Below are 20,903 nucleotides of genomic sequence, written 5' to 3' on the forward strand. Positions count from 1 at the left end.
CCCCTCCCCTGCTCCCACCAGCCAGGGTGGGGGTACTCAATACCTGCCAGGGCCCAGCAGCCCTCACTGCCTCCTCTTCCTCCTCATCGGGAAGGGAAAAATTTGGCTTGGGCTGTACCTCGTGGTGCTCTGGTTGTTTCCATGCCCTGGCTGCATTGACCAGGGGGATAAAGTCATCTTTTGACAGTTGAAGCCCTCTTTCCTCTCTGCGGCATCCCAGGGTGGGATTTCAGATGGACATGTCCTGGGCACCCCAGCAGGGGCAAATGCACTTGACCTTCCCTCTCCACCTCTTACTTTAATGATCATTGGTTTTTCCTCATAATTTATTTGCAGTTTTCCCGAGACAAAAACGAAATCAGAGTCATCTTTTACACTTACAAGGCTCAGAAAGAAAAGACAGAGGGTTTTTTTGGGGAGAGGGACATTGAGTGGGGATATGCTGGGAAGGGGGAGACAGAAAAAGAATGAGAGGAAAGGGGAGGAAAGAAAAATTTGGCAACGATCCACCAGCATTCATGGGACAGGAACAGCTCAGCTCCTCGACATACAGCATTAGCGCCCGAGGGTTGCTCCCGCGCAAAGGGCATGCAGAGAAATCATCAGACTAATTAAAAAATAATTAATATCCCCTGCCTATCCCACCCCCTCTCCCCCAGCCAAAACCAGCCCTCAGCATGGTGGGGATGCCCTGGGGAATCGCATGGGGAGTGCCTGGGAATTGAGTGATGCCTCTCCAGGGATGGGGGGGTTGGGGGTGATGGGGTCCCCCCGAGCGCTGGCCATGGGAGGGGGGGTGCAGGATGTACTGCCGGTGCCCCTGTGCTGGGGGGGTCTCCGGCAGAGCAGCCTGTGCCCCCCTAAGAGACCCATTCTCTTAGTCTAAAGTGCTTTCAATGCTGCGTCAGTGCTGGCTGGATCATCCTGAGCCTCCCACCCTGAACCCCAACACCCCCCCAGCTGCCCTCTGCCCCCTGACATGGCACCCACATCCCCCTTGCCAAAACCTGCCAGCACCTGGAGGTGGCACCTGTGGCATGGGGTGCTGGAGTGGGGATCACTGGGATGGGGATGCAGGGGTGCGACTGGTGGACCCTCCCAAAGGCACCTGCTGTGTTCCCTGCGCAGCAGTGCCCACAATAAGCCTCGGGCCTGCATAGGCAGCACTCCCAGGGGAGGCACTGGAGTGGGGTGGAGGGGAGAGAGTCTGTGTGTATCCCCCCCACTTCACTCACCTCCTGGCAGCCCCCCATTGCTGGGCACCCCCGTGGGAATTCAAAAATAAATAGCTCTCTCTATGTACAGGGGCTGGGGCAGGACAGAGCAAAGCGGAGCCCAAAGAACATCATCCACCACCAGCGACAGCAACACGCCACGAGCACAGCTGGGAGGGGGGCCGGGACCCCCCTTCCACCCCCAGCAGAGACGGGCCGAGGGAGGGGGCTGAGCCCCCCAGCGCCCTCGCCTGTGGCTGAGCGGCTGGGTTGGATTTGGGGGTGTGGGTGGGTTTTTCGATTGGGGTGGGTTTTCCCCCTTTCATTTTTTCCTTTTTTTTTTGTTGTCTTCATCATTTTGGCTTTTTTTTTTTTTTTTTTTTTCTTTTTGTTTTCTGCAAACACAGGCACTGGAGGGGGGAGCAGGGGCCAGGGTAGGGGGGACAGGCATGCGGATGCGTGCTTCGGGGGGGCCGCAGCTCCGGCTGCCGCCTCGGCTCCCATCGCCGTCTCCATCGGGCTGGAACCAGGACAGCCACCGCAAGCTCTGTGGGGACACCCTGGTGAGCCTGAATTGGGGCTCCTCATCCCCCTGAGCCCCAAGCCCACCCTCACCTTCACTGCAGCGGGGCGACGGGGGCCCCTGAACCGTGGAAGTGGACATTCTGCCACTTGCCATCGCGGCGGTGCCAGACGCGGGTCTCCTCGGACTGGCTGGTGCGGGGCCTGCCCTGCGCATCGATGTACTGGGTGAGGCGAATGTAGGCGATGCAGGCCGCGTCCTCCCCAATGACGTGCACGTGTGGGTTCAGGATGGTCGTGTGGATCGGCTTGTTGTTCTTGGAGAGCACTGCGGGGCGGCTGAGGTCAGCGTGACTGGCACAGGCAGGGGTATGCGCACCAACAAGGCCAGGGAACGAGTGAGGAACTAGAAGGGGAAGAAGGGGCAGGGACAGGGGCAGTGCAAGCAAACGGATGGCCCAGCAGGGGAGGGCTGGGGACAGGCAGGCAAAGTGACCAAGATGGGCAGGCAGTGGGGAAAGAGACAGGACAGGATGGATCGGGTTGGGCTGGACAGGGAGAGGATGGGCAGGGCAGGCAAGATGGGCAGGCGGCACAGGCAGGTCGGCTACTCACAGTTCTCGAAGTAGAAGCGGTGGAAGTCCATCCCCTCCACCAGGTTGCCCAGTGCCTCAGGTTCAAAGGAGGTGAGCCCCGGGTCGCAGATCTTCCTGCAGGCAGCAGGTGAGAGTGGCCCCGCTTGGCCCCGCCCCACCCGGCCCTGCCCCGCCCCACCCGGCCCTGCCCCACTCACGCGTAGGCCTCGAAGTCCCCGTTGTTGACGGCTTCGATGAGCTGCTCCGTGATCTTGATGATCTCCTGCTTGCGGGCTAGGGGCACGTCACTGTCACCGCCACCGCCCCAGCCCCCCGGTGACACCGTGGGAGTGGGAGGACGGGATGTTGGGATGGACATGGGACATGAAGGGGAGACATGGGGACAGACACAGGGACAGAAAGGCAGACCTTGAGGGCAGAAAAACCTTGGGGACAGACAGACAGACCATGGGGATGGACCATGGGGAAGAACACAGGGACCTTGGGGATAGACAGACTGACCACGAGGGCAGACAGACAGACCACACAAGCAGACACAGGGACCTTGAGGACAGACACCCTTTGGGGACAGAAGGCCCTTGGGGATAGATAGGGACCACTGTGCTCCCAGGACCCCCATAGCTCTGCCACACCAGTATTTGCATAATCCTCTCAGCATGTTTCATTGTTAGCCCAGTGCAACCCCTGCATGTCCCATTGCCAGTGCCCTCCCAGCATGCTCAAGCATCCCAGTGCCTGCTCAGCATGTCCCAGTAGTTTCAAGTGCATCCCAGCACTACTCCTGCAAGTCCCAGTATATCCCAGTGTCATTCTAGTACATCCCAAAACAGCTGGTTCCATACTAGTTTCCCAGTGCCATCCCACTGTGTGTCAGTGCTATTCCAGTGCATCCCAGTACCCTCACAGTTCCATGCAAGTGCATCCTGATACATCTCAGTGCAATCCTAGTGCATCCCAGAGAGGCTCCAATGTACTCTGATGCATCCCAATGCCATCTTGTTGCTTTCAAGTGCATCCCAGGGGCAGTCCAGTGCATTCCAACATACCCCAGTTACAGCCTAGTGCAATCCTACTGCATTCCAGTGACAGCCCAGTCCACTCTAGTGCCATTCCAGTGCCATTCCACTACATTTTAGTCACATCCCAGAGTGTTCCAATACCATTCCAGGGCATCCCAATATACCCCAGTTTACACCAGTACATCTCAGGGCCATCTCACTGCATTTCAGTGCAACCCAGTGCCAACCTACTGTGGCCCAGTGCCCTTCTAGTATATTCTAGTTCAGCCCAGTTCCATCCCAGTGCATCCCAGCATCATGCTGTTGAATTCCAGTGTGTTCCAGTGCAATTGCAGTGTGTTCCAGTATCATTCCAGTGTAGCCCATCCCTCTATATCCCAGTGACTCACTTCATCCTGATGCCATCCCAGTCACCTTAGTTTTATCCTAGTGCATCCCAGTGCCACCTGAGTGCAATCCAACACGGCCCAGCTCCGTCCCAGTATCTCCCAGTGCTATTCCAGAGCATACCAGTACACTCCAGTTTTCCCTGGTGCATCCCAGTAATATCTCACTGCATCTCTGTGCCAATCTCCTGTGTCCCAATGTTATTCCAGTATATCCCAATACATCCCAGTACCATTCCAATGCATTGCAGTACCATTCTACTGTTTCCCAGTGCATCCTAGTTCCATTCTAGTAGTGCATGCCAGTATACCCAAGTTCCATCCAGAGCATCCCATGGCCACTCCAATGCATCTCAAATTAATCTTAGTACCATTCTACTGTATCCCAAAGCTCCCCAGTGCATTCTTTTGTCACCCTAACGTGTTCCAACCACCTCAGTGCCACTTCACTATAACCCAGTTTGTCCCAGTGCATCCCAGTGCCACTCCTGTGCCCTCCTAGTGCCTCCCAGTGCCACTACTGTGCATTCCAACACAGCCCATTTCTATCCCAGTATGACCCAGTACTACTCCAGAGTTTAACAGTACACTCCAGTTTGTGTCAATGACTTCTCGCAACATGTCAGTGCCAACATACTGTGTCTCACTGCTATTCCAGGGCATCCCAGTACATCCCAGTACAGTCCAGTTCTACCCAGAGCACCTCTTGGTACCATCCCACTGTGTCCCAGTATCATCACAGTGCATCCTGATGCCACCCCAGTGCCTTTTCAACGAACTCCAGTTGCCATTCCAGTGCCATTCCAGAATGTCACAGTCTATACCATTTCCATCCAAGTGCACCCCAATGCATCCTAGTACCCTGCCAGCATGCTCACAGTGCATTCTGGTGCTATCTCAATGAATCCTACTGTCAGCCCAGCTCCAGCCTAGCACACTCCAGATCCATTCCAGTGCATTTGAACACTCGCCCAGTGCATCCCAGAAATATCCCAGTACAACCATAATGCGTCCTGATGCCATCCCTGTGCCATTCCAGTGTACCCCAGTGAATCCTAGCACTATCCCAGTGCCATCCCAATGCATCCTGTTGCCATCCCAAATCCCACCCAGTGCATTCCACTGCTGTTCCAGCACATCTTCGTGCACCAACTGCATCTTTGTGCCATGCCAGTTCCACCCCAGTTCATCCCAGTGCAATCCAAGGCATCCTGGTGCCAACCCAATGCATTGCAGCTCTATTCCAGTGCATTCCATCCAGCACATTCCTGGTGCATCCTGGTGCCACCCCAATGCATCCTACTGCCGTTCCAGTGCACCCTAACACATCCTTTGCCATTCCAGCTCCATCCCACTGTATTTCAGAGCTGCTCCCGTGCATTCCACTGAACCAAATGCATTCTGGTGCCATACTATTGCCATCCCAGTCCCATTCCAGTGCACCCTAGTGCATCTTAGTGTCATCCTAGCACACACCAGCTCCACCCCAGTGCATTCTAGCACACTCCCAGTGCATCCCAATGCATCCTAGTGTCACCACAACTGTCCATCACAGTGCCATACCAGTGCATACTGAAGCCATCCCAGTTCATCCCAGTACCATTCCAGTGCACCCCAATGCATACTGGTGCCATCCTAGCACCATCCCAGTGCATTTCAAGACCCTCTCAGTGCACACCAGTGCCATTCCAGTGCAATCCAATGCGTCCTAGCAGCACCCCAGTGCATCCCAGCTCCCACCCAGTGCATCCCAGTGCAACCCTGCCGCCCCCTGCGCCCGTCACCTTTGGTGTCCTCGTCCTCAATGGTGGTGTTGGTGCTGTCGGAGGACTCCTGCTCACAGGACGGCGGCGGTGGGGGGAAGACACAAACAGGGGGGTCAGATCTGGCCCCGGGGGGACGGGGGACAAGCCCGGCCAGGGCTTGGCAGGACCCCAGTGATGCTGGATGCCACGGGGAGACCCTGCTGTGACTGCACCCTGTACACACTCCTGGTCCACATCACCCCCCCTCACGACATGGCTGATGCTGGGGGGAGGATGGAGGTGGAAAGCAGGGGTAGCGATACCTTGGTGCCGTCCGCGGGGTTATGAATTACAGTAGTTTGAGGCTCCTACAGTAGAAGGGAGAGAGACAGAGGCGGGGGTGGGGGGAAGCGAGAGCCCAGAGGGGACAACGAGGGGGGACGACGGATTGAGCAGCACATGGACAGGGGCGAGGAGAGACCCAGACCAGATTTGGGAGGGGGATAGAGAGGGGGGAGAGAAGCAGAGAGTCATTAGTCCAGCAAAGCCAAATGGTTTAATTCACAGACATGAAGGGGGAAGAAAGGGAGAAAAGAGGTGGGCAGAGCCAGGGCAGAGACAAAGTGAGGCCAAAAGGATGGGCTGGGGGGCAGCTTTGTGCCCCTGTCCTGCATCCCAGTGCCCAGGGGCTCCACTCACCATGCATCTGAGCATCTTGGGCATCCCTATGTCTGAATCCAAACCATCCTGATGCCTGCATTCCAAGCACTGCCCATATCCTTGTGCATCCCTCAGCTTGCACCCAGACCATCCCACTGTCTGCATCCCAACAGTTGCACTGCCTGCATTCCAAGCATCCCTCAGCTTGCATCCCAACCGTCCCTGTGTCTGGATCCTGACCATCCCGGTGCCCACATCCCAAGCACCGCCCCCATCCACAGCTTCCCACTGCCTGCATCCATCCTCACTGTGTGAGGTAGGCACCCCTTCCTCCATATCCTGCACTCACTGACCAACCAGGCACACCTTCCTCAATGCACAGTACTCTGTGACAGCTGGGCATCATCCTGCCTGTATCCTGCCCTCATAGTACCATGCCCTTGCCCTTGTGCTACACCCTTTGTGGCCTAAAGATCACAGCGAGCACCCCTGCACCCACATCCTGCACCTACCTTGCTGTTGGCATTGCCAGAGCACCCCCAAATCCTGCACCTGCTATTCTAGACAGCCACACTTTTACTTGTGTCCCACACTCCCTGTGCCAGCTGGGCGGTCCTGTCTGGATCCTGCACTTACCTCACCTGTGAGGTCACAGTCGGCAGCCTCATCCTTGTGACCTTCCACTTGCCTTGCCATTGGCAACACAGGGTGCCCCCATCCCCCAACCCTTCACCCACGATGCAATCCACGTCACCAGGATCCTCCTGCCTGTACCTTATCCCCATTTTGGGGCATCTATGCCTGTACCCTGCACCCACCTTGTTCCCATGGCGGGGCACCCCCATACTCATATCCTTGGTTCCCATGTCACAGGACATCCTTACACCCACATCCTGCACCCACCTTGCTGTCCCCATGGCAGGAATATCTCTATGTCTGTGATCTGGACCTACCTTGTCCCTGTGGTAGGACACCTGCATGATTGTGTCCTGCACTCATGTCATTGTCCCCATGGCTGAGGGAGATGCGGGGCTGTCCACATGCCTGCACCCTTTACCCACCTTGTCTGTCCAGCGGGGTCACCCTGTGCCCATGTCCTGCACACCCCTTTCCATCCTTGGGACACCCCTTCCCCAGTGACCCCAGGAACAGCCAATCAGGGTGCGTGCATGGTGATGGATGAGATGGGCTGGTGGGATGGATCCGATGGGATAGGAGATCTGGGGGGTGCAGTGTAGGGGGCACCTACCAGAGCTGTGGGTGGGAGGGTCCCCTTGGGGCTGGTGACACCGGCACTGCCTTTGGTGCTGTTGGTCTGGGGCTGGAGGGGAGAGATGGAAGGGGCTCAGTAGTATGGGGGGGAAGCAGCCCACCCCAGCCTCCCTCTGGCCCCTCTGGCCCCTCACCTTCACGCCATCCGCCTTCTTGTTCAGTAAGCTCTTAGCTGCTGTGGGGGGAGACAGTGTCAGTGCTCCCCTCCAGCACAAGGGACACTGCATGTCCCCCCAAACCCAGACCCTTCCCAGCCACCCAACCTGATCCCACCCTGGGTGCTGGCAGCACCTGCCACCCCAGTGTCAGAGAAGGGGAACATAGGAGGAAAGTGGTGTCCCCATCTTGGAGGGGTGGCCCCCATGCAGGGAGGGGTGTCCCCATTGTAAGGGGATCTCCATTTTGAGGGGTGTCCCCATGCTGGGTGGGGTGTCCCCATCCCAGGAATCCCCAGTTGGGGAGATTCTCTATGCTGAGAGGGGTGTCCCCAACCTGGAGGGGTCTCCAACCTCAGGAAGATCCTCATCCTGAGGGAAGAGAGCGGCCCCACCCAGGGAGGGGTTTCCCCAACCTTGTGAGGCCATCCCCATCCTGGTCGGTGTCCCCATCCTAGTGGGAGGTTCCCAAACTCAGGAGGATCCCCAACGTTGGGAGCTGTCCCCATCCTGGGAGGGATGTCCTCAACCAGTGGATATCCCCATCCAGGAAGGGTGTCCCCATGCTGAAGGGAGGGTCCCCAACCTCAGTGAGTCCTCAGACTGGGGGAGGAGGTGCCCCCAACCTGAGGGGAGTCCCCATCCTGGTGGCCCCCACATGGGGGGGACTGGGCTGGCTTACCTTGGAGAAATGCAGAGAGGAAAGCGAGAGAGAGGAGTGGGGAGGGGGACAAGAGAGAAACGGGATGTGGGAAGGAGGAAAAGGGAAAAAAACATAAAAAAAGAACATAAAAAAGATGAGTTGAGTACAGGGGGTGGGGACAGCTGCCTGTGCCCCCCCGTCTCCCTGGAGGGGGACAAGGACAGGCACGGGTATGAACATCTGTCACTACTACCACGATCTCTGGCCAGTGGGGGAATAGGGGGTGACGGGGACACAAGTGGCTGTGGGGGTGTGGAAGGCAGGGGGTGTCACCTTAAGCATCCTTGTCATTCCTCCACACTGAGGGACCCCTCCCCCCGCTGGCATCACAAGTTGAGGAGGGAGGTGCGGTGACAAGTCCAGTGACAGCAGAGTGGCACCCATCAGCACAAAAGGAGGGGGCGGGCAGATGCGGAGATGACCCACACATTCCTCCCCTGTGGACCTATGTCTCCTCAGGAGTCCCTAGCAGGGTGTCCCCAAGGGTCCCGGTCCCTCCTCTGAAAGCAGGCGGGTGCTGAGAGGTGGGGGTTTAAACCAGAGCCAAATTGGAGGGCGGGAGAGGGGGACCCCTGGCAGGGGGGCCAGTGGTAGCCCTTTGTATGGGGGATGGTTTAAGACCCACCGAGTGTTTCGCAGCATCACAAACACTGGCTGCAGCTCTCAAAAGCTGTGGGGAGGCACATGCTGGGGGGGCACGTGCCGGAGGGAGACACATGCGAGGAGGGGCACATGCGGGGTCGGGGACACAGGGGAGGGCAGGGGGAGATATAGGACATGCAGCCCATTTGCTCCCCCTTACATGCACCGGTGTGCCCCCCCTGTCTGCATGAGGAGGGCAGTGCCGTGGGGTGGGGGCAGTGGGGAGACACACCCTAAAATTATTCCCCCAATTTGCTCCCCACTGTTGATCCAGATGTCACCCTGGGGATGCCACCGGTGTGTCCCCTTCCAGGAACCACCGGCCCCCAGGGTCAAGCACTCAGCAGCCCTGCCTTGGGGCTGGGGGCTGGTGCAGAGACCCCTCCCCCGGGGCCAGCTGCGGGTTGACAGCAGGGGGGACAGCAGCATCTCTTGTTGCCAGCGGGGAGGGGGAGAGGCTGGAGGGCTCCAGTGGGGCGCAGAGCCAGGGGGCCATGCATGTGCTCCAATTTCCGAGGAGGGTACCCGAAACCCGCTGGGGAGGTAGGAGGCAGGGAGGATGGTTGGGAGAAGAGGGTGACATAGGGATAAAGGATCTGGGGACACACAGAGACCAAGCAGGGCCGGCGGGGCCGGGGGGGCCCTTTGCGGACGCGTCTACCTTGTTCCACCAGCCCCAGGGGGGCCCCGGCAGCGGCCGCCGACATGGTGGGAGGAGCGGTGGTCTGTCTGCCCACTGCGGGCCACGAGAGAGAGAGAGAGGGAGCAGAGCTCCTGTTAGGGAGGGGGGGGAGGGGCTGCAGCCGGGACCCCCACCTTCCCCCCACCCCCGAAACAAGAATTCCTGAGGTGCCCATCACCCTGGCCTCAGGCCTGGGGTGGCTGGTGCTGTTCCATCCCCCGCCCCGTGTCGTCCCCCGCCAGCCACCGGAGTGGGGGGGGACACACGGGGACCGGGCACTACCTGCTGCTGTGTGCGTGGGGCGGGGGGGGCCACGTCCTGCCCCCACCTTGGCTACCACATCCCCCGTCCTCACCGATGGGGAAAAAATGGGTGGGGGGGTTAAGGAAGGGAGGGGAGAAAGAGAGAAAGACAGCAAGATAGAGAGAGGGGGGCACCGGCCCAGGGGGGAGCTTTGGAGGGGGAGCTGCAGCCCCCGGCCCCCCCCGCCAGTGGGAGCCCCCCCTTACCTGAGAAGTTCCTGGTAGCCAACATGGTGGTGAGGATGGCACCCTGCAGGGAGGGGCAGGGTGAGCAGGGGAGAGGGTGCTGGGGTGAGACAGGCAGGATGGGGCCCTGGGAGCACACGGAGTGATGGGAGTGGGTGGGATGGAGGGGGAGAAATGGGGTGATGGGATGGAGACGGTACAGGAAGTGGCCCATGGGACTGGGAATTGGGAGAGGGATTTGCAGGACTAGGGGGCAGGACAGAGGCATGGGACCAGGCAATGGGATAGAGGGTGTAGGTAAGGGGGTGCAGCTGGACAGGTGCAGGCTAGAGCCATGGCACAGGGCAAGATATTTGGCAGGGACATGGTGGGACTGTGTCTCACTGTCACTGGGATGGGACCAAAGACCACAGCAGAGCACCAGGCACACCAGAGTGGAACCGCAAGACACAATGGGAAGGGATTGTGCCCCATGGAAGGGCACAGGAAGGCCCTGATGCGTGATGGGGTAGGAATGTGTCATACCAGGTTCTGACAGAGGGGGCAAGGCAGGGGTGCCACAGCGAACAGGAGAATGTCTCACAGAAGGCAGGGCAGAGGTACCACAGTGGACAGGGGTGAGTCCCACAGGAGAGCCCCGTGGAGAGGCAGAGTGATGCTGGGATAATATGCATTGACCCCAGCCCACGCCTCCCCCACCAGTCCCCTCACCTTGAGCTTCCTTCGGGCATTGAACTTCTTCAAACACTCCACTGTCTCCTGCCTGTGCATCATGGAGGCCACGGTAGAACGTTGCTGTGGGGAACAGTGGGGTCAGCACCAGGTGCCAGCAGTCACTGTACTGGGGTGATACGCACTGGGGGGATACACCACACTTACGCAGACCCACGGATGCTTGAGGGCCTCGTGGGCTGTGATGCGCTTGGCAGGGTTGATGGTCAGCATCTGATTGATGAGGTTTTTCGCTTCGGGGGTGACTGTGTCCCACTCAGGTGAAGGGAACTGGGGAAGCACAAGGACAGGAGGGTGACAGCTGTGAAGGGGCAGCTCCATGGCATGTGTCACTCCACATCCCTACATAAGCCCAGCCAGCCACCAAAGACATGGCCCAAAGCCACCCCCAGGCTCTGCCTGCTAAAGATTAGCTGTACTGTCCCTCAGTAGGTTCCAGAGTTAATGGGCCAGCTGGGCATGGGGTCCTGGCACCGGGGACTTACATCGTAGGCCCCGGCCTTGATTTGCTGGTAGAGTTTGTGCTGGTCTTCATCCCAGAACGGCGGGTAGCCCACCAGCAGGATGTACAGGATGACCCCTGAGCCAGGGAGAGTGGGGTTAGGGGAGTGTAGGGATCCCAAACCACCCCTGGCTCCCTCCGCCTCTGCAATGTCCTCATGACAAAGCAGTTTTTCCCAACGTGACCTGTCCCCTGTGCTGCCAGGACGGCATGGACAGGGGACAGTGTGGCACTGCTGGGACACATGGCATGGGACGGCCCAGGATGGGATCAGAGCTGGAAAAGGGACTGGAACCAGCACAGAAATGGGATGGGAAAGAGGATGAGACTAGGATGGGAATGGGATAAGACTAGAATGGAGCCTGCAAAGTGCCAGAATGGGAGTGGGATGGAATCAGAATGGGACCAGGTAGGATGGAATTGGGCAGGCATTGGGCAGGAGCTGGGCAGGGATCAGGGTAGGGACAGGCCAGGGTTTAGGATTGGGACTGGGGCCAGGTCTGGGATGGGGGCAGAGAAGGGGCAGGGACCAGGAAGGGACTCAGCAGGGATTGGCTCTTACCACATGCCCAGATGTCCACTGGTTTGCCGTAGGCCTCTTTGCGCAGGACCTCAGGGGACAGGTAGCCAGGTGTGCCAGCAAATCCTGTAACAGTGACAGAGAGATGGGTGAGAAGAGACAGGTGAGCCACAATGGGAGGGGACAAGGACAGGATACAGTGCAGGACACAGGACTGGAACATAAGCATGGGGCAGGGATGTGCAAGGCAGGGGCAGACATGGTGGGGACAGGGCAAGATCCTGTGGGCAGAGGCATGGACATAGTGGGTATGGGATAGGGCTGTGGTGGACATGGGGCAGATGCAGTAGAAACAGAGCAGGGACTCAGTGGACATGAAGGGACACAGCAGACACAGTTGCAGGGGCATTGTGAGCCAGACACAGTGGGCAGGGGCTAGGGCTGTGGTGGGCAGAGGGGGCAACAGCACTCACCAAACCAGGCCTGTTGATCCCCCTGCACCTCGATGGCAAGGCCAAAGTCCGCCAGTTTCACTGCTGCCCCTTTGCACTTGCTGGCCAGGAGCAGGTTCTCCGGCTAAGCGGTCATAGGGCACAGGGAGCACCAGGCAATGGACAGCAACGGGCACAGACATAAGTGGGGAGAGAGAGGAGAGATGGGGCAAAAAGAGGGACTTTACTGCTGCCATTGACCAAGTCCTACCCATCAGCTGGCTCTCTGCTATGGGGCTGTGGCCGTGGGTGCCCTCTGCCAATGGCCGAGGGTGCCTGATGGCACAGCACCATGGCCAGCTCAGGGTCATCCCATGTCTCACTGGCCTCATCCCAGCATTGGCCCCCTATCCCAGCATCCCCGTGTATCCCACCATCCCTCCATGTCCCACCCATCATCCCCTTGTGTCCTGCCCTGACCCCCCCAGCCAATCTCCAGCTGCTCCCACCCCCATCCCCCCATCCCCACCAGTTCACACTTCCCCTGGGGCAATGGTGACAGGGGGTTGCAGTGAGACCCTGCAGGAGAACAGAACCATGCCACAACTGGGGGACACACGCGCATCCCCAGAAAAGGTAGTTGGGAGTGTTCAGGGCTAAGGAGATCCCCCAAGCCCAGCAAGACATCAGTGACTCCCCAGAATCCATCGGACCAGGGCCACTCCCAAGTTGTGGGGACCCCAAGAACTGGCTAGAGGGAGAGGGGTAGAGGGGCAGAGGGATGGATGGGGCTTGGGAGGGCACACTTACTTTGAGGTCCCTGTGGACCACCCCCATCTGGTGACAGTGCAGGACAGCCTCCAGGATCTGCTGGATGCAGTGGCTGCATGCAAATGGCAAGGGGGTCAGAGGTATGCTGCTCCCCCACCTCCCACACCCCCTGTCCATGACCTGCACCTCCAATCTGGCCCCCCTGTCTCACTGCTAGGACCCCAGTGCACACAGAGGGGAACTGACAAAAACAAGTGGTGACCTTGGATGTATGGGTTCTGTGCATGACAATCCCTCTGTACTCCAGCCTTGGAGCGTCACTCCTGGAGGGACTCCTGGGGGATCACAACCTCGGGGAGGGGGGGTCACCTAGAGGGGTTACCCTTGGGGAGAGTCCCACCTGGGGTGGGTAATTGCCTAGGGGACACCTATGGGGATGCCACTACCTGAGGGGCGGTTGTCCCTGAGGGTGTCACTCCCTCCTGGGGTGTATCACTCCTGGGGGCGTATCACTGTCTGCAGGTCATCCCTTAGGGGTCACCCCTGGAGCATCATCCAAGGGTTTTCACTTCAAGGGAGTTACTGACTAGGGGTCAGGCCTGTGGGATCATCCCTTGGGGGTCACTACCTGGGGGTGATCTTGGTGGGGATGATCACTGGCTGAGGGTTCATCCCTGGGGAGGCCACTGCCCTGAGGGTCACCCCTCAGCACTCACCAGGTGAGCTCAAACCTCGGCACAGAGCCTTGGGGTGTTATCCCAGTGGTGCTTTTGTGCCTACCCCCTGTCCCTAATGGGAGCCCCCCATCCCTGCTGCCACTCAGACACTGGGATCCCCCAGACAGGACTCACAGGGGAAGTGGGGGAACAGAGGATGGGGGGTGGGGGAGGTGCGCAGATGGAGACGAGACAAGAAAGAAAGAGGGAAGGAGCAAGGGGAGAGGATGAGAGCCTGAAATGGGAGTGAAGGGGGGCCTCACCTAGCTGGGGGAGCAGGGGCATTAGGGGGGGCAACCTCTCTTTGAGGGGTGGGGCAAAAAAGGGGGGTCAGGGAGAAAAAAGAGTGAGGAGAAAGCCCCACAGCAGGGTCCTGAGGAGTGGTGCGGGGGGCCGGGAAGCGGGGGCAGCGGTGGGTGAGGGCAGCGAGGGGGAAAAGGCCCCCCCGGCCCCCCCCCAGATACTGACCTGCGGCTCCCTCTGCTCAGGGGCAAAGTGATGGGTGGGAGGAACGCGGGCAAAGAGCTCATGGACACAGTGACTGCAAAACAGAACGGGGGGCGGGGGCAGGGGGGCAGGATGGAGGGTTAGGGGTGGGAGAAGGGTCAGGATATGGGAGCAGGATAGGGCCAAGGGTGTGGGAGGGGGGCAGGATGGGGTGAAGGGGTGAAGGAATGCAGGATGGAGGGGTGAGGGAGCAGGGTCAGGATATGGGGGCAGGAGAGGGCAAAGGGTATGGGAAGGGAGCAGGATGGGGTGAAGGGGTGAAGGGGTGCAGGATGGAGGGGTAGAGGGTGGGAGACGGGGCAGGATGGGAAGGCAGGATGAGATAAAGGGGCTGGGAGTGGGGGGGGCAGGTTGGTGGGGTGGGATGAGGTAAAGGGGTGGGAGGCAAGAAGTGGCGGTCAGGGTGCGGGGACAGGTTGGGGGTAAAGGGGTGGGAGAAAGAGGCAGGAGAGGGGGATGGGAGGATAAGGGCCATTCTGGGGGGCAAGGTCAGGTGTAGGAGGCAAAACAGAGGGCAACGGCTGGGGGGGGGCAGCAAGCAGAGGGCAGCGGTGGGACGAACAGACACACAGATGGACACATGGACACGCACAGAGCCCGAGCAAAATGTGATGGGAGACGAGAGGGACAGAGGGATGGGGAGAATGGATGGAGGAGGTGAGGGGCACGAGGGGGACAGGGACAGGGGGGGCGGAGATGAGGGGAACGAGAGAGGGGGAGAAACAATGTTGTGAAAGCCCAGAGACCATGGGGAGGGGCACATGGTGGCACACAGGGCACTGGGGGACTGGAGACAGTACAGGAGGGGCCCTGGGGGCCCCCACTTGCCACCAGCCCCCCCAGCATAGGTCATGATAGTGCCAGGATTCAGAGGCAGAGGGGGAAGCATGGGGTGGGAAGTGGAATATGGGGAGGCCCCCCCTGGGGGCCACACCCCACCCAGCAGCAGGATGGAGCCAGTGGAAGAGTTACAATAAACCAGGAGCCGAGGGGGTGCACCCCCCTCCCACTGGGTGCCCCCCTGCCTGCCTTGCTGGAGCTACCCCATTCCTGCAGGCCTCCCAGGGTTCAGGGCACAGGTGGCTGGGGACATTCAGGGCTTTAGGGGTGTGTGGCAGGGTGAAGGCTCACCTGGCATCAGCCTCACTGTAGTACTCCCGTGCCACGATGTCCTCAAAGAGCTCGCCACCCGTTACCCTGAAACGCAGCCAAGCACCATATCACCTTGTGGTCCCCCGGGAGCCCCCAGGATCCCCTGAGCCTCTCCCAAAGCTCTGGGAGCCTCCCACCACACTCACAGGTCAAAGACGAGGTAATGAAACCCCTCCTCGGAGATGCTGTCATGGAGCCGCACTGTGGGGACCAGATGGGGACAGGGACAGGCTCAGTCTCAGCCCCCCATGTACTCCCTGGCCCCCTCTTCCAGCCACTACATGTGGAACCCATGCGTGTCTGTGTCACATGCAGCCCACACCCCCACCTAGTGTCCCAAAAGTGGCACCCAGAGGGACCCAGGATGGGACCCCATATATCCGCAGAGGGACACCCAGTGTATTATCCCCAGGGTATCATTCAGGGCATCCTTGGGTGGCCCCAAGCAAGTGGTGAAACCCTCCCTGGTGTCCCCAGTCACTCACCGATGTTGGAGTGCTTGAGCAGCCGGCAGATACGTGCCTCACGCTCCAGCTTCTGGTGGTCTGGGGGGGCAGTAGTCAGGAGGGCACCTGTCCTGCTCCTCCACTCCCCCTCCATCACCTGACAGCAGCCCAACCCCAGCAAGAGGAGCCATAGATGCCCATGTGAGAGTGCACGTGGCTCTGTGGGGTGTGCAGGTATGCACTGGGGGCAGAGGTGGGGGTTGTACCTGTGCGCTTGTGCGTGTGTCTGTGTGTGCACATGTGCAAGTGTGTACAGGTTTGGATGTATGCACACATGGGTTGGGCGTGCATGTGGATACAAACATGCACACACTGTGCAGGTGTGCACAGGCGTGCATGTTCACATGTGTGCCCATGTGTGAGGCTGTGCATGCCTGTACACACATATAGATGGGCGTACACATGTGTGCAAGCACCTGTGGCTGTACCTGTGTGTGGGTATACAGGTGTGTGGATGTCCAGGTGTGAAGGGGTATCTGTGTCCTGCAGTTGTGCACACATGTGGACAACTGTGCGGCTGTACCTGTGTGTACCTATGTGTGCAGCCATACAGCTCTGTGGTTGTACTTGTGTGCACAGGTATACACGTGTGTGTGGCTGCACTCATGTGCAGATTTATGTGCGTCACTGTACCTGTGTTTGTATGTGATGTGGAGTATGCAGCTGTACCCCTGAGCGTGGTGGTTCCTGCATGTGCATATGTGTTGCAGGTGTGTACATCTGTGCAGCTGTGAATGTGTGACTCTATACATGTGTGCCTGGAACAGCCACTTTATGAATGCACACATGAGCTTGAGTGTGCAGCTGCACCTCTGGATGTGTCTGCATACGACAGCACACAGATACATGCACAGATGTGCACACAGCTCACGCACAGTCCACACACGTGTGCACCGCTCCACTCACTGCTCACACCTGTGCATACAGCTACAGCCACAGACACACACGTGTGCACACAGCACACACACACCCTGTGCCACACTATGCTGCCTCTTATTCAGGTGCACATCCTAAACATCTACACCCCCACACATTGTCACATCCCACACCTGCAAACACCTGTACACCCCCACTGCTGAGCTGTGAGCACCCCCCCACCCCACAGGCACCCACGCTGTTCACAGATCTGCACACACAGCAGTGTCTACCCTCATGTGCAAGCACACACACATGCACCCACTGTTGACATGTGCACACCCATAGCCCTGCTGACACACTCTGCTCACACCTGGGTGCACACAGAGCATGCACACACACACACAGACACACACACAAACACTTCTCATAAGTGTGTGCACATACACACCATGAACACACATATGAGCAAGCACCATGAACACGACCCTGTGCACACTCAGGTACCCCTCACTGCCCATGTGTGCACATATCCACCATCACACACACCGCCATGTACACATTGCACACACCTGTGCACACACAGCTCCCACCTGCACACACACAGCTAACATACAAGCACACACAGAGCTTGCACCTGTCCATGCACACTCTCCCCCTCTGCCATCTGCTTACACCTGTGTACCTGCAGGACACCCCTCAGGGACAGATGAAGTTCTGAGGAGCCCTGGGGGAGGCAGCAAGGGGTATAACGGGGATACGTAGGGCCAGACCCCACCCCCTGGAGCGTTCACCCTGTCCCCCCTTCAGTGGCATCCAGTGTCACCAGTACCACTGGGGTCACAACTGTCACAGGTGTCATGGGCACCAGGGGTATCAGAGGTGCCATAGGCACCAGGGGTTATCACAGGTACCAGGGATGTCAGGGAGTGACCCCCTTGGGTGCCAGAGGGGTCTTGGGGAGTCCCAGGGTTACTGGGGGTCCTACCTCTGGCTGAGAGCTTTTTGGTGTTGATGATCTTAGCAGCATACTCATGGCCAGTGCAGAGCTTGACACAGCGCCGGACAACTGAGAAAGCTCCCCTGGGGAGGGACAGGCTCAGCACACCCCAAAGCACCTTTGGGGGGTGGGTAGGGGGTGGCTGCCACCCATGACTCAGCACCCGAGGTCAGGGGGCTGCACCCACAGTGACTCAGCACCGGGGAGTGAACCCTGAGACAGAGGTGGGGAGGGAGCACCCTGACACACTGGGCCCCTACTGTGGGTGTGCTGGGGGGGCAGCAGGGGATGGCTGGGGTGAAGAGGCTGGAGGGGGGGCTCTGTGCCACGTATCATTGCGGGGTGGGGGGGGGGGGGGGTCGCAGGAAGGATCCAGCACCGGCAGCTCGTTGCCATGGGAACAGTGGGTGGCCCGGATGGCAGCAGTGGCCGTGGTGGTGGCGGTTATGGTGATGATGGTAGTGGTTGTGACAGTGGTGGCAGTGGCAGTAAGCACAGGACCCAGCTGTGAGTATAGGGACCTGGCAGCCACCAACACCCCAGGGACAGGGACAGAGATAAGAAAAGCACGGTCGTGCCCATGCCAGGCAGAAGGACCTGCAGCCCCTTCAAGTGCCATCAGCACCTGTCCCGTTTCCAGGATCCATGTCCCTGCACATCTCCTGCCTGTTCCCTGCTCAACAGGCCCCTCCCTTCTGGAGGGGTCAAGGCAGCATCAGGACACACAGAGGAGATCCCCATAACTGGTTGATGACATGGCTGAGACCAGCACCACCCCAGTCCTGCCATGGAGAGGGTGCTGTGTTGGACATGTGCCCTGGGAAGGGCGCAGGGCTTGGCTGTCTCCTGCCACCACCCAATGTCCTCAGGCACCAACGGCCCCATGCTGGCTAGAAGAGTGGGGACCCTTGCACTACCAGGGGAAAAGTGGGGGTTCCCAGGGCCCTGAACCCTCCCTTCCCCATACGGCTCCTGGGACAGAGGACATAGTGAGTGCCAGCCCCTGAGGGGGGGCGCACACTGTCATGGCCCAAGCCATGCCTCAGTTTCCCCCTGGCGAGAGCAACGTCCCCCCCCCACACCAGTGAGGGGGGGACACATGCGCGATGGCTGGCAGGCTACACTGAGAGATGGGAAGGGGGAAAAAGGACCACGTTGCCATGACAACCAGGATGGGCAGGATTTTGGGCAGGCCGACAGAACAGCCCCCAGCTGGCACTATGTTCCCCCTACTGGTACCCCCAAAGGGACTACAGCCACCCCTGCAAAATGTTCCCCCAGTCTAGGGGGGTGGTGGTGCAATCCCCCTCACAAAAGGTCTGACCCTCTCCCCCCACATTTTACTCCCCACCAATCCCTGCCCATGGATGCAGGGGGGGAACTGCAACCCCCATGGCCTTGGGGGCAAATTAACCTTCTCCAGAAATAGCTCCTCTTCAGCTCCCCACAACACCCACCCGAGAGGGTCATGATGCAGGGGGCAGAGCTGGGGGGCTTGGAAGGATTCAGGGCAGCAGAGGGGACCTGGGAATCTTTAAGGCCCAGTGGGCCCAGGAGGGCTGTAATCTATAAGGACCCGAAAGGGAAGTGGATTTTGGGAGTTATATAAGGTCCAAAAGGGTCTAATAGGGGATAGGAGAAGTATGGTCTAAAAGGACCAGAGGGGAGAGGGATTGGGGGGGGGCACATGGAGATGGGGGAGGGTCTATGGAAATGGGGGGAGGCTGGAGTGATGAGGAAATCCATCAGGGTGAGGGGCCAGGGGGTCCTGAAAAGGGACGAGGTCTAAAAGGAGGAGGTGCCTATAAATACTCAAGGATGGTCTGGAGAATGGGGGGTGTCTATAGGGGAGCTGTAAGGACTAGGGAGGGGGGAGTCTATCAGGACTGAGGCAGGTGGAGGGTTTGGAAGTGATCAGGGGGCCTAGGAGGACTGGAGGGAGTGGGGGTTTGTAGGAGCTTTGGGGGGGGGTGCTGTCTGGAGGGATAGGGATCTCTACAAGGACCAGAGAACATGGGGGGCGGGGGGGTCTGTAAGGATGGGGAGGCATCTGTGGGGATGAGTGATCTATGAGAATGGGGGTTCTATTGGAGCGAGGGGGCTTTAAGGACTGATGGGGTCTGCAGGAGCCAGGGGCAGGATTGTAAGTGCTGGGGGAATCTGTGAAAACTGGGGGTTTTGAGGAGGAATTGGGGGGGTCTGTAAGGATGGAATGTCTACAGGGTCAAGGGCAGCTATAAGAACTGAGTGAGAGGTCTCTAGGGACAGGTGACTGGGGACTGCAGGGGATCTGGAGGGATGGAGGAGGGGTCTAGGGTGACCAGGGCTGGGGGAATGAGGAAAGATCAGGGAGTCGAAAGGTGAGGGTCCATAAGGATGGGGAAACCTTGGCGAACAAGGGGGCTGCAGGGACTAGGAGGGGATTATGGGGAGGGGAGGGAGCCCAGAGGAGCTAAGGGGTCCGGGCCGCCGAGGAGGGCTGGAAGGCCCCAGGAGGGGGGCGGTATAAGGGGTGGGGGCCAGTGGGGGGGGCAGGACCAATGCCGGGGGGAGGGCAGTACCGGGGGGGGGGGGGGGAATCTGGGCAGGGCCGGTCCCGGGGGGGTGGGCTGGGGGGGGGGGGCCGGTCCCGGGGGGGCGGGGGGGGCCAGTCCCGGGTGTCCCATCCCGGGGTGGGGGGAGGGAGGGGGATGCGTCACGTCTGCACCGAGAGGCTTCCCAAGCCCTGGGCAGCGCCCCCCGCCCCCGCCGCGCCCCGGGGCCGAGACCGGGACCGGGGCCGGGGCCGCCGCCCTTACTTGCCGATCTCCTCGTAGAGCTGGTACTCGTCGGTGAAACGGGTGCAGGGCACGGTGGTAGCCATGCTGCCGCCGCGCCGCGCCGCAATGAGCCGCCCCGGCACCGGCTCCGCTCGGCTCCGGCTCCGCCCGGCTCGGGGGGGCGGGGGGAGGCGCCGGGCCGGGGGAGGCTCCAGCCCGGGACAGCCCCCGCCGCCCCCCTCCCCACCCCCCGCCTGGGATCCCCCCCCAACCCCCTCCGCGGGACACCCCCCAACTCGGACCTGCCCCCGCACTCCGGGGAGATCCCCCTTGTCTCCACAAGGGCCCCATAACTAGACCCCCCAACC

At 59.7% G+C, this 20,903-nt stretch overlaps 1 protein-coding gene across 12 annotated transcripts; it reads right to left on the reverse strand.

Annotated features, from left to right (window-relative positions):
* Window positions 1-82: 82 nt before the first annotated feature.
* Window positions 83-20,681, reverse strand: CAMK2B (calcium/calmodulin dependent protein kinase II beta). Of its 12 annotated transcripts, none has more exons than XM_083880316.1 (21): window positions 20,575-20,681; window positions 17,765-17,859; window positions 15,901-15,960; window positions 15,562-15,616; window positions 15,395-15,460; window positions 13,080-13,152; window positions 12,312-12,414; window positions 11,881-11,964; window positions 11,302-11,396; window positions 10,964-11,086; window positions 10,796-10,879; window positions 10,106-10,148; window positions 9,576-9,650; window positions 7,549-7,586; window positions 7,392-7,463; window positions 5,806-5,850; window positions 5,522-5,570; window positions 2,530-2,605; window positions 2,352-2,446; window positions 1,830-2,064; window positions 83-1,761 (listed from the first exon to the last, which is right to left on the reverse strand). In XM_083880316.1, exons 1-20 carry the CDS (start codon window positions 20,637-20,639, stop codon window positions 1,832-1,834), a joined length of 1,629 nt encoding a protein of 542 aa, XP_083736442.1. In that variant the 5' UTR covers window positions 20,640-20,681; the 3' UTR covers window positions 83-1,761; window positions 1,830-1,831. The 12 variants fall into 12 exon arrangements, with proteins under 12 accessions (XP_083736442.1, XP_083736437.1, XP_083736440.1 ...); XM_083880311.1 differs by having other exon boundaries at window positions 1,830-2,142; XM_083880314.1 differs by having other exon boundaries at window positions 7,549-7,589.
* Between the last annotated feature and the right edge of the window lie 222 nt (window positions 20,682-20,903).

This window comes from Zosterops lateralis (genome assembly GCF_965231275.1).
Source record: "Zosterops lateralis genome assembly, chromosome: 30".
Lineage (NCBI taxonomy): Eukaryota > Metazoa > Chordata > Aves > Passeriformes > Zosteropidae > Zosterops > Zosterops lateralis.